Source organism: Limulus polyphemus, unplaced genomic scaffold, assembly GCF_000517525.1.
Source record: "Limulus polyphemus unplaced genomic scaffold, Limulus_polyphemus-2.1.2 Scaffold7699, whole genome shotgun sequence".
Lineage (NCBI taxonomy): Eukaryota > Metazoa > Arthropoda > Merostomata > Xiphosura > Limulidae > Limulus > Limulus polyphemus.
Window position 1 is genome coordinate 17482 of NW_013673309.1, and position 13596 is coordinate 31077.

A 13596-nucleotide genomic window follows, 5' to 3' on the forward strand; every position below is an offset into this window, starting at 1 on the left:
CGCTAAAGTTTCATCGGAACGAAGTTACGGAAAATAAACTAACGAACGGAGACGTAACAATATATATATATAACTCCACAAGTATAAGAAGCCTAGTCTTGTTATTTAGATTTGCCCTTCTCCAGGGTTATTGATGAGGGATGGAATTCTCTAGAACCATTACAACTTAGTGAAAAGTGGTAAACTGAATGATAGGTATTGCTTTATTTAATTATTTTTTTAGTGCTTGTCTGCTCAATAATTCAGAAAGATGTAATAGTAATATCAGATCTTATGTAAATATAGATTCCTTGTGGTGAGTAAATTACAACTAAAAATACTGGATATATATAAAGAGTTGACTAGTTTAAAGTAAAGATGTGATACAATTTATGGTTTGCATTTAGTTATTTTTAAGAACACACATCAATATTATGTAATATATGGATATTAGAAATTGCTTTGTATATGTTTAATATATATCACTTCATGTTACTGATATAAGACCATAAGCAAAATCCAGGTGACAGAAAATCAATTAGCCCATTAAGGTCACCATTTATCCACAAAACCAACAAACAAAGGATCTAATTAAAGTTAAATGTAGCTTTTCACATCCATATACTTATTCAACAATATTTTTAAGTAAACCAAACTAATGGAATGTAATAAAACATCAAGCAAATTATTCCAGAAGTTTTCTTCAAAGCTGAAAACTACTCCTCCTAAATGAGTATTAATCAAATTTTCATCTTGAATCTTTCCTTTTCACCAAATAGGAAAATTGCCCAAACACTAATACAGTGCCTTGCAATAGTATTCACCCCCCTACCAATAAGAACCAAATAACCAATTCAGATTTCTTCTAATTTTTCTGTGCTCTAGAGAAAACAAGTTCATATCATAGTGAACTATATCTGAAATCTTTCCTATCTTTGTACATTTTTTGTAGTAATAAATTGAAAAACACACATTACTCTGGATGAGATGCCTCCAGTGTATTGAATAAGATTGCAGCAGTGTTTGATTTTTAAACTTTAAATTCTGTATAAGTAGAATCAAGAACACTGTTTTTTTCTTTTCAGAATGATTAAACAATCGGTAGAATAATTTATGGCTTTTGTTAACTAAACCAATTAAATTCTTCTTTTCCTATGTGCCAATGCATTACTCAGACATAAAACAAGTTCATTCCATAGAATAATCTTCCCCCAATATATTAATATAATCAAAAGTACCTAAATAGACCCCTAAGATACCCAATTAAGCACATTCTTAATCAGATAATCATTAACTGAATTTTCTACCAACTTTAACTTTTCCATTAGTTCACAAGTATTGAACATGTTAATTAATCTGATGTGTAATAAACATTTAATTACATCTACTATTTCATTCTAACTATTATAAACAATTAGAAGGCATGCTATACATTTTAATAAGATTGAAAATATGAACGTATCAACAGTAATACGTATGTCTGGATGCCCATATCTAGGCATGTTTTTTAACAAATATACTTGTTTGTTAGAGCTGTAAAACTGTGTCTGATGAAATGGTTTGTAGTGCTAGTTTTGATTTTAAAATGTTGTTAAATGGTTATATGAATATGAAGGACTATATATATATTGGAATATATATATATTTATATATCTGTATGTTGGAATTCAGCTTGTCATACATGTACTTTAAATACATACATAGAAATGGTGAAATAAAAACAATAATGAAAAAGAAGTGACGAATCTAATGATGAGCAGTAGTTTTTAACATAAAGTAATTGTTATAGTTTTAAAAAGCAAGCGTCACAAAATCATAGTATTATGTTTGTGTTTTTAATGTGGTTGACAAAACTTTATGTGATGAAAAAGGTTTATATATTGCAAACATAAATTCATCAGATTGGTTTGGTCATGTGTTATGAAATATTTTGGCAGTTTTTATTTGGTATGCTTACCATTTGATTATTGGAAGTTTAACTGTAAATGTGTTTTATGGCAGAAATATCTTAATGCAATTGTGTTTAAACTATGGTTCTTTGGTGGAGCTTTTTTCAGAACGTTTGTAAATAAAGGTTGTTGATGGCAAGATGCCACACAAAAGGAAGATTAGCTAAAAAAAATTGCACCCATAGAAAGTTGGAGAAAGACTAGTTAATTGGATTGTAGGGTGGCAAGGTAAGAGAAAGCACTAATATTAATGGAGTCCAGTAAAACTAGACCTTTGTTATTAAGTGAATGCCTCAAGGGTTAGTGCTTGGACCTTTGCTTCTTATTATTTACATAATGATAGTAATAAGAGCATAATTATTAAGTTTGTGAAGTTTGCTGATGACATAAGACTTGGGTATTTCTAGCTGTTTTGAGGGTTTTGATGTACAACAGAATGACTTGGATCAATTGGTAAATTGGACAAATAGTTTAAAATGATCTTTAGCTATAGAAATTAGAAGCGACTCAGTAGTGTAACTGAAGAAAAAGATCTAGGCATATTGATAGACAAATCACCTAAGCCATCGAGGTAGTACTCTGTTGTTAGTAATAAAGCTTATAATATTATAATGTGTATTTATAGGCATATTGATTAAATGGCAAAATGGGTGGTTTTATCTATGAAAGCCATAAGTTAGGTCTCACCTGGAATGCTTTGCACAGTTTTGATCTCTTTACTTAAATCTTGTAGGAATAGTTAAGATCATTTAACATAACTTCTCTTGATTATCTAGGGGATCGATAGGATGAAGACCCCTAATTTTTTGTGTTCTATTGTGAAGATGAGGGGGACATACGCTCTAGTTAAGATAATTTTGTTTGTCTAACAGGGTGATTAGCTTATGTAATGAATTATTGTTGGCACTAGTGGAGGCTGGCATCTTAGAATAACTTAATGAAAAATATAGGGTGAGTTAAAGTTTTTACTTTCCCTTTTCTCAGAGATGGATATGTAGAGATAGCCATGAAGGACCAAGTCATTGCCTGTTATTTGTAGTTATGTTTATCATTTGATTGATTTGTGGTTATTTTCTTCATTTTAGAATATGTTACAACAATGCTTGATGATGCTCGTTTGTTTTCTTCACATGCCAAAAAGAAAAACATCGATGTTGATGATGTTCGTCTTGCAATACAATTACAAATGGACAAGTCTTTTACTTGTCCCCCTCCACGAGATGTAAGTGATTTTTTTTCAAAATTTTATCCAAACATAATGCTGTAATATGTTCTAGTCCACATAACAATAACAAATTTATTTCTTCAATAATATTTACTACAAGTTAGGTTCACTGGTAGGCCTTATATCACAAACAATGTTTCAACATAAACTCTTGAAACTAATATACACTTAACTCACAAATAAACTTACTTACAGAATTTCCTGGCTATTCAATTGGTAAAAAAAACATTTTGAATAACTTGCTGACTAGCTGAATTGCAGACAAAGATATTCAAGAACTCTAACTGACTAACAAAACTGAATAATTCACAGTCTGGTATTCATATACAATCTAGTTTTCTATGTAATACAGGAACCTCCAGATTCTGCCGAGGCCTTAACTTTTGTGAAATTTCTAGATCTTACATCATCATTATGTCATGAAAAGATCCATCTACCAGAGATCTAAATAAGATATAAAAAATTTTACAAAAATACATACTTGTTGAGTAAAATAGCTTTAACATATGACTTATTTTGTACACATGTTAATATTATTGACTCTTTCATTATTAACATTTATAAAGTTGTACAATATAGCTCCTAAATTATCTATAGAGCTGGGTGATTAGTGGTATTTGCTAATTGATTACATTTGATAGTAGTGTTTCTCAAAATTTAGGCATACATAGGCAAAAAAATAAATTTTCATTATTTTTGTGACAATTGATATAATCAGAATGTTGATTAATTGATTGTTGGAATAACAGTAATAATTGGAACTAGTAATTTTGATTAGTAGATTATTGTCCTGGCATTGTGATTGTTGGAATAATCAAAAGCATTAATAATTAGAAATGTTAATTTTGATAATCAATGTAGATGCTGCTTATAGGCAATTGGTTATATCGATTAATTGATTACATTACCCAGCTCTAATTATCTGTGTTTTGGTTTGAGGAAATACTTGTATTACATAAGTGTAGATGATTTGTTGATTCTTGCTCAGAAATTTAATGCCATAGTATATTTTTCAAAAAATCCTGCCTTTAATGAAACTGTAATGGCATTGATTCTTTCTTTTCTTCAGGATGTAACACAAATAATTACATAGTTTCAGCTATAAAAATGTAGATAATTTGGTTAGCTAGTTAAGAACATGAAATTTAATGCTTAAAGTTTTAAAGCACAAACATTTATTTTCTAGCTTTTGTTAGAAGTAGCAAGACAGAAAAATAGTACACCTCTGCCTTTAATCAAATCAAGTGCTGGAGCACGTCTTCCACCAGATCGATATTGTTTAAGTGCATGTAATTATCGACTGAAGCCACAGAAAAAGGTAATTATTGATCTGCACTTCAGGTGTGGTTTATCAAAAAGTGAAAAAGTGTTACTAAGAATCAGTTTTTATAAAGTTATTTTTAATTAAAGCTAGTGTTAAAATGTATGCAACTTAAAACACATTTGTTGTCATTGTATATGAAAAAATTCACACACACATTGAAATTCATGTTCTATGTTTGTAAAAAAAAATATAAAATGAAAAAAAGACAAGAAAGATTGTACATTATCATAACGACTTTATAATACATTTTTGGGTAAATTTAGTGTTAGAAACTGTTTACACTCGCACGAAGAATGTTTTATACCTCATTTAAAATACATATATCTAGCTATGATGACCGTATAATTGTATGCAGTTCCTTTTATATTGAATTTCATTATGTATTGATATCATTTATAGTACTGTTTCTCTGTCTTTTTTAGCCTCGTATGCAGATAAATGTTCCTTCATCTAAAGTGTCTTTCAGTTCCTTACAGCCTGGAAGTTCAAACAGTAAGCGTTTACCATAATTCTCTTCTAGTGTTATGTATAGTAAGAATAGTTAAATAGATTGATTATCTGATTGATATAAATTATTTTCACCTTGAGATTATGCAATAAATAAATGGGTTTTCAATTGATATTAAGTTGTAGTTTTATGTAATTTAGTTTTTTGGCAATTTCAGAAATTGGGATAAGTATTCATTGATTTAATTGTTTGAATTATAATCTCTCTTTTCATTTCTTCAGATGAATGTGACACTTTTAAGATTTGTATGCTTAAGACTTATTTATTTCTCATTTCAAACCACAGGTCTACAATATAAGTATTATGACTCTTAGAAGTCAGTTGACATCACTCAAAGAGTTATATCAGATTCAGCCCTTAGTAACCAGTGAAATAAACATTGATACCTTGAGCTTTCAAGACACAATAGCTAATTTGTTAAAACATCGTTCTTGCAAGTTTTATTTCCTCCAAAAAAAAAGGTCAAATGTTTGTGGTTAACAGATGTTACAATCACAGACTAACATTATCAAGACTGTCCCAATGGATAATGTCCAGAAAGTAATAAGAAATGTTAATATTAGGCTATATAACTAGTCTGTAGATAGAGTGGAAAGATTATCAGAGAAATCATAGTCAGATAAGAGTTTATAATTGTTCTCGTAGTGTTTTGTATTGTCAGAAAATCAGGCATGTTAGGTATAACTGTGGGTCCTATTCTCACAAACATAATTGTGTTAAAATAAGTTACCTGTTTTTGATTTAGCAAGCATGGTACATATAAGTATATAGTTTTCATTGTTGCAATAAATTACTAAGTTATTTTTCTTCAAAGTATAAATTGTTTATTCATATTTACAAAAAGATTAAAATTAAGCATATTTTAGTAGTTACTGTGATAATGTAGCAGTATTGGACAATAAGTGTTAAACTTTTAAGGTCATTCTTGTACTGAAATCAATTGTGAATGATATTTACACATACATACTTTAACATATGTTTCATTATTTCAGCTGGACCTTCAATCTCACGAGTGATGCCAGCTATTCCTTTAGCTAGTAAATCTGGAACTGTACTATCTGTAGTCACCAAGACTGTGGGTTCTCCAACAGTCACATTAGTTACAAGAACAGTCACCACTCCTACACCAACTAAGGGTAAAATGACACCAACTCCAATTTTCAAATTATCTCAAGGTAATTAGTAATATACAGTGTGTTATAAAATATAATAAAACCATTAAAGATATCATCATGTGTATGCAAAGCAACATGTACCTATAAGTAGGTTTAAAAGAGAAATTATAAAAAATTCTATCAAAATTGCCAAATTACAATATGCTTTTTTTACTGTATTTTTCATGTACCACTAAATGATAAATAATTTCCAACCTTATCATGACCAGTGATCATCTTTCAGGTGTCAAGTGCACACCTGTATATCAAATCTCAGGCTTTAAGTAAATATAATAGTTCTAACTGTTTTGACACTTTTATATCAATACTGTTGTATAATTGATATTTTATCATTTTTAACATTTGTTTAGTGCAATTTGCAAAGAAAAATGAAAAATACTCAAATTTACATTTCTGTGCAGCTTCACTTAGTCTTCTCTATAAATAACATACTCTTTTTTTAAGCTTTTTCTGCCCAATTGAAGATAGGCTGATATTTTTTAAGAAACTGTCATCCCTTGATAATATAATTATGCATGCTTTGTAACTTACATGATTTTCATTCTCTTTCACTGATTTTATTTGTAAAGCCTCTTGTTCCCATCCTTTTATGATCTTGTAGTATATGATCTGGACAACTACGAGACATAGATGTAGATTCCTGAATGTGGTGAGAGTACCTTCCAGGAAAGTTTGTGTCGTCTATACTGTTTATCTCTTCTGGGATCCAAACTTCCACCCATATGTTTGCTGTGCATGGTAACCCCTGAAGGGGAGAAGAAGATCTTGGTGGTTGAGTGGTCTTAAATTCCTGTAAATAGATGGTCATCTTGGTGGACTTACCATTGTGAATTGATTGGTCCTATTTAACTAGAGTTGACTGAGTGCTAGTATTGAATGTCCTCGACAGGTGTTGTGGACATTATGTCTGGCACCGGTGTTTGGGCATAGTGCCCATGAAACGCTGATATAGCTATGCAGTTCTTGTTTGACAGTGTGGCACATCCAATTGTAGGACTCCTTTTTTTTATGAATAATTTAAAAATGAAAAATAAACAAAATATAATTGGAAAATGATCATAGATAGAAGACTGTTCCACAGTCACCATCCCCAACCATTTCTATACCTTGCTTTTTGATACTCCATTCATTGTCTAACAAAACTTTATGGTAGATGTCTATTATATTCAGAAGGGAATAGAAGGGCTTGTCAGCTTGTAGTCCCTTAGGACAGAGTTTCTTGAGTGCCATACTTTTCAGTATTAAGATCAATGCTATCACTGAACAGCTTCTAAGTCAGTGATAAGGTTTATTGAATGGCGGCTTCAGTCTGCACTCACTCACTTGTTAGGGTGGACCAATGCAAAGAGTTTCACCTCTTGTCATCTAAAATTGTTTGTGTGCATTTTTGCTACCAGTGGGAATTTCACTTTGATCCATGGCTCCAGCTGGTTAGTGATGTTATTCCCATGGGGGCTGAGACAAAGTTCTTAGGACTTCTCTCCAACTGTAAGCTGACATTTATTTCACACGTTAAGCAGTTTAGTGTCAAGTGTACAAGAGCACTGAACATCTGCATTCTCTCTTCCCCTTCATGGGGAGTGAATAAATGTTTCATGTTAAAGATTTATTGTGCCTTCATCCAGTCAAAATTGGACTATGGATCTGTAGTGTATAGTTCAGTTAAGGACATTGCCTTGAAAATGTTGGGCCCTGTACATCACTACTGGCTTTGGCTCTGCATGGGAGCTTTCTGCACATCTCCAATCCAGAGTTTATACAGTTAGTCTTATTAACCTACAGTTCACCTCAGACATTAGCAACTTTCCTTACAATATGCTGTGGAGCTCTGATCCTTGCTACAGCATCCCACCTAGCATTGTGCCTTCATGCCTTGGTGGGCTGTGCTTTTTGCAAATAGGTGGTCTGCTATTCCCATGTTCTGTCTTTGTATCCAGGTATGGTTGACTAAAGTTGGTCTGACAATGGATGATGTTGTGTAATCTGATGATCAGCCCATCCTGCCATGGTTTGTTACCATCCCTGCTTGTGACCTTTCTTTGAGTCATCTGAAGAGGGCAGTTGCTCTTGAATGGAATTACCACCTTTTCTTTGCTGAACATATTTTGAACCATTCTTCTGTTTCCATTTTTACGGATGGATCAAAATATGGTGACACTGTGGTTTTGCTGTGGTTGCTCACAGGATTCACTTTACAGATTCTATGTTCATTGCCAAATTGTATGCAATTTTTCTTGGCTTGGATCATGTACAAGCTAAGCTGTACACTTATTGTACTATCTATACTGACTCACTTAGTTTTTTGTCTGCCAGTGTATGGCCTTTGTGATACTCAAGTGACACCCACATTTTACTTTCATTCTGTTGCTATTACTGCCAGCAGCATCACTGTTTTAGACATATTTATCTCATGGTTTCCCTTTAACATTGGACAGTGTCATTGGTGATGGTGATATTCCAGGTTGGTTGTGTTTATAGTTTTTTGTGAGCCATTGGCCTTTTTCATTCTCTTTAATCTTTAAACTTGTTTGTACCAATCATGACATTGACTTTTTTTTTATTTTGCTTCTCAAGTTTTTACATATATTGTTTTCAATGGGGTTTTATAATTTTTTAATTTAAATGTTTGGTGTAAATAACATTGGTGGTTTTCATCATAAAGTCTCAGTCAACCAAACAAACAACTGTAGAGGAATAAATGGGCAGGAGAAGTGATTTATAGTTTGGTAATAAAGTGGCAAGACCTAGCTCTTGCAAGAATCAAATGGGAAGTTTAGAAGACTTAGGAACAAACCACAGATCTGTGAATTTTTATTATTCTCTTTAGGTGTTATTTTCATTGTTGAAAATGTTTTCATATTAAATTATATTTGTTTGAAAACTACGGAATTTTTCATATGGCAAGCCATCAGGTAAGTTTAGTTAGGTTATAGCAAGTGATGGCAAAATATTTCAAAGACTCGGATTATTTGTAATTTTTCATATTTGAACAACATATGTAAACAAAATAGGTTATTTTTTTCTGAGAATAAGCTATATATATTGAATATGAACTGATCTTGACCAAGAATATTGCCAAAAATGTTATCTAGCTGAACTTAATGCCATTTTGAAAGATCAGGTTCTAAGTCAGGTATAAACTTTATAAATGATGCTTTTTATAGTTTTATAGTTGGAAGAGGTGAATAGTGCAATTGGCAAAATAATTTATCGAAATAAATATGTCTATAAATATCAATAAAGTTGAAATTGACTGGATATATAAAGTTGAACTTTCTGATCAACAGTAGAAATTTTTTTAATTCTAAAGTAAAAGAAAGTATTTTGATTGTTTGCATTTAAAAAAAAATCCAAACTAGATTAAGGTACTAGTACATTTAGTGAGCTTATTATAAGTTTCATGCAACTTAGTGACACCCTTTGGGTTAAGAAAGAGTTTAACAAGTTTAAAACTAAGGAGTTAAATATATTTTGATTTTTGTAATATTTCTTTGTAATATGGCTGTCAAATTAAAACAGTTAATATAATCCTCTTTGCTTGTAGTATGTTAATATAAAGAAATAGCATTCTTGTTCACTGAAGTCAACATGTTTCACATTATGTTTTGCATGGAAGTTTATTTTATGAACATTATGACTTAGAACTGAAAATACTTTCCTAACTTGTACTTCTGAAATGTAACCAGCCATGAAAGTAAAAAATATGTACTGTGATGGTATATTCACAACTATAAGTAGAATATTTTAATCAGATCTCATTTTGCTTTACTATTATTAGAAACTTCCCCAATCATACGTTTTATAGTTTCAAGCATAAAATGCTTCCATTTTTTGTGTTTGTAAATATTTATTCTTTCAAGATAAGAACATACCTGTGATACTTGAAAATAGTTTTATTTAAAATATCTGAAAACAACATTTTTTCAGGGCCTATCATTAGTAGCAGTCCACTTGTATCAGTAAAAACAAGCAAACCAACTACAACCTCAAGCTCTGCAGTAACTTCTCAGAATAGTTCAGTATCCCAGTCGCTTGCAGATCTGCCAGAAAATGAGAAAAAAAGAAAGAGGGAAGATGATCCTGATGATTATGATGTTGAATGATTACAACTGTTAAGCCTATTGAGATAAAATTTTAACATTTCTTTTAACGTTTGTGGAACTTATTGAGCTCAAGCCTTTGAATGTTCATTTGTTTGGGTAGGTTATTGTTTTTTACTTCTTTGTTGTTGCTGTTAAGCAAAACTGTTCTCTTATTATTGTTTTTCACTCCTCCAAGCAATGATTCATGAGCTTGAGTCTGTACACTTTCCTGTTTCTTGAAGTAGTTTTTTGTTTTACTGAGGTATTTTTAAAGATTGTAAGTATTAGTGTACATTTTCATTTAAGAATTCACAGTTTTAAATATCCAAGAGTCAATTTGGTTTGACTGCTTCCCACTCACAGGAGTTGTGTGTTGGAAATAAAATGTTATTTTTATTACAATCTATTAATAGATCATTTAATCCATAAAATATTTGTTCATGTCAGCTTGTGATGTTGAATAATTTGTTTTTATTACTCTTTTAATCACAAATGAATAGACAAAGAAATCACCTAAAAATGCATTTTCTGATATTAAATTCTTTTAACTTATTTTTTAAAAGTTGATCAACTTATAAATAGATGTGAAGAATTTGAAATGTTAAAATTTTTTGTATATTTTAAAAGGTAGATAATGATTAAAATATGTAAAGATGCTACATTTGAATTATTTTTATCAGAAGTAAAAATATGGTAGAAAAGCCTATCAAACTTCTGAGTTTAAATTTTTTTGTATATATATTTTATTTCAGCTTCTATATGTGTATGTTGAATGTATTGGATTAGTTCAAAAATTGCTAGATAATCAATCAATGAACACGTTTGCAATAATATAGTGTTTGATATTAGAAATTAAACTAAGATTTCTTTTTGAATGATCATGAGTTTTGAGCTATATTTTATTCCATATATTAGAAATTTTTGGTTATTTTTATATTATGCAAGTTTTGCTCACCTACTTTATGTACATCATTTTTTTTCTTCAGTTCTTGTGAAAATTTAACAATTATAAAACATGTTTTTTTTAAGTCAGTGATTATCTTGTATTACATCTCCATACATTATAAAGAGAGTTGAGTATGTTATATTACAAATGATTTTAGGGCTTCACTGCTTTGTTACAGTCCATGTTTTACCTGACAATCATGCATCTTTACATTAGCCCTGCAGCACAATTTTTATTCCTAAAGGCCCTATCATAAGATAGTCATATCCATGAATGTTTCCATTACACATCCAGTGTACGAGGACAATAGTTTCCCGGTGGCCATTTCACAGAAATACATAGTTGCTGCATCTGAAGTGTATGTATGCAATAACATGGATACTCTTTTCGTTCTCCAGTTCCACGAGATATTTTGAACATGAGGTATGACTGGAAGCCTTATCTTGGTGAACTCATACCCTGTTGGCCTTGTTTATGTAAAAATGGTCTAATAGTAAGTAGAGTTTACCTTCACCTGTGTATTCACTATCCCAATCCTTAACTTACCCCTGGTGCAGTATCCAGTGATGATTATAAATCCCTTCAAAAAGGTTTTGCAATATGCTGTGTGCCATTATTGGAAATTGTTTTCAACCACTGACCAGTAGAAAATGGCACTTGTTATAATTATTAATGTAAACCTATGCTTTATTGAGTATCACCATGTACTGCTATTTTTCCCTAGTTAGGTATAATGAATACAGTTTTCTACAGCTGTTCTTTTCCTGGTTATGTCATAGATGTAACTTGTGTACGTGTGACTTGTGTCTCTTTTTCCATGTGAAGATTCTTCTTGATTATGTTGTGTACTGTTACTTGGAGCACTGGACTGCTTTTGCTACTGGCCCATGACTATGGTATGACTTGTTGCAGATCTCTTTCTAAATGTTTTCCAATTCCATTAAGTACAAGGAATATCCCTGTCTTGGAAATTCTTTATGAGCTGAGTATATGAATATTTTACATTGGAGAGGACTGTTACATACCCATCCTAAAAGCAATCAGTTTTTGGTAGAATCATACTAACTATAATGCGTTAAACAATGTAAAAATTTAGTTCTGATACATGGCATTCCATGATTTTATATTGGCTGTGCTTGTCACTTGACTTGCATATTGAAATCATTTTAATATATAATATATTCAACCATCTGTTAATGTACTTTAGTAATCACTTGACAAATTGCCACAGCAGGGTGTATACAATCAGGGAAAAAATGCCTAAAGTCAAGGTTATTTTTGTTACCGCCAGTAATCACTAACCGAAATGTATTGGCTAGCTACTATATCTAGTACATAAGCTCAATAATTCATGTAAAGTAGTTAATGCAGTGATTTCAGAACATATTATGTTTATATAATGTGAATGGTAAGGAAAACTTTGAAAAAGTCATGGAAAAGTAAAATAATTTATTTTATCAAATTCTATATACACCCTGCACGGGTTAGGGTTTGAAGTATTTGGTTACGGTTTTGGAGCTTCTTCATAGTTATAGCTAAGTATATGTAACAAACATTTTTTTCATTTTCTTTTAAGGGTAGTGTTATATACCATGCTGAGTTTTGGCATTGCATTTTCTTTAATTTTGCCTTGTTAATGAACAAAGAAACATTTTGGAAATTACAATGGTTCTCATTATGAGAACCATTAAGTAATGAGGTGATTATTTATGTGTCAAAATAAGGGCGTAAAAGTTAATCTTCTTGTGTTTATAAAGTATTCCATTTATCATTTTTTACTGTTCAAGTCAATGCTACTAATTTAAAAAGTGTCCTCATTTCTTAATGTGAGCTGTGTTTAAATGCTAAACAGTTTCATTCACTTTGTATTGTTGTGTTGTACAATCAGAAGAAAAATGCTCTCAAACTGATCATGTCTGTGACAGTTTTATTAAAATCTAATATAATGTTTTACAGGCCTGCTATAATTTTTAGCTTTTCTTCTTTTAACTGATATTTATTATGGTTTATCTGGCAGAATAAAATAGTTAAATATCAATCATGAATAGGGTTCATTATTTCTCTAATTTAGTATTAAGGTTTTAAGGTCTTGTGATCTTTATTGAGGAATGGAAGTCTCAGATTAAGTTCGGTACAACCCTGCTTATGGATTTTTGAACTGCAACATAAGTTGAATTATTGATTTTTGCTGTTTATTTAAATTATTTTTCAAGTTTTTCTAGGTAGTTTAATGTATGTTGTATAAATCAAAAATGAGTAAGGAAATGATGAAATGAGACTACATTAATCACAAAACTTTTATGGAAAACTAATAATGAGTAATATTATGTTTTTACTTATTAAGAAACAAATAATGACCAAAAAGAATAAATAGCACTGTTACTATAATGTACAAAAAATTGGGTTAC

The 13596-nt window shown here is 30.8% G+C and overlaps 1 protein-coding gene across 1 annotated transcript in view; it reads left to right on the top strand.

Moving 5' to 3' along the window:
- The window catches only part of LOC106474800 (transcription initiation factor TFIID subunit 9-like), a 21193-nt gene extending 7964 nt beyond the window's left edge, over nucleotides 1-13229 (top strand). Inside the window, exons 2-6 of the mRNA XM_013935489.2 lie at nucleotides 3014-3150; nucleotides 4340-4471; nucleotides 4900-4969; nucleotides 5978-6160; nucleotides 10088-13229. Of these exons, the coding sequence (XP_013790943.1) occupies nucleotides 3014-3150; nucleotides 4340-4471; nucleotides 4900-4969; nucleotides 5978-6160; nucleotides 10088-10263 (698 nt within the window). The 3' untranslated portion in view covers nucleotides 10264-13229. The remainder of the gene's footprint in view (nucleotides 1-3013; nucleotides 3151-4339; nucleotides 4472-4899; nucleotides 4970-5977; nucleotides 6161-10087) is intronic.
- Nucleotides 13230-13596: the final 367 nt, after the last annotated feature.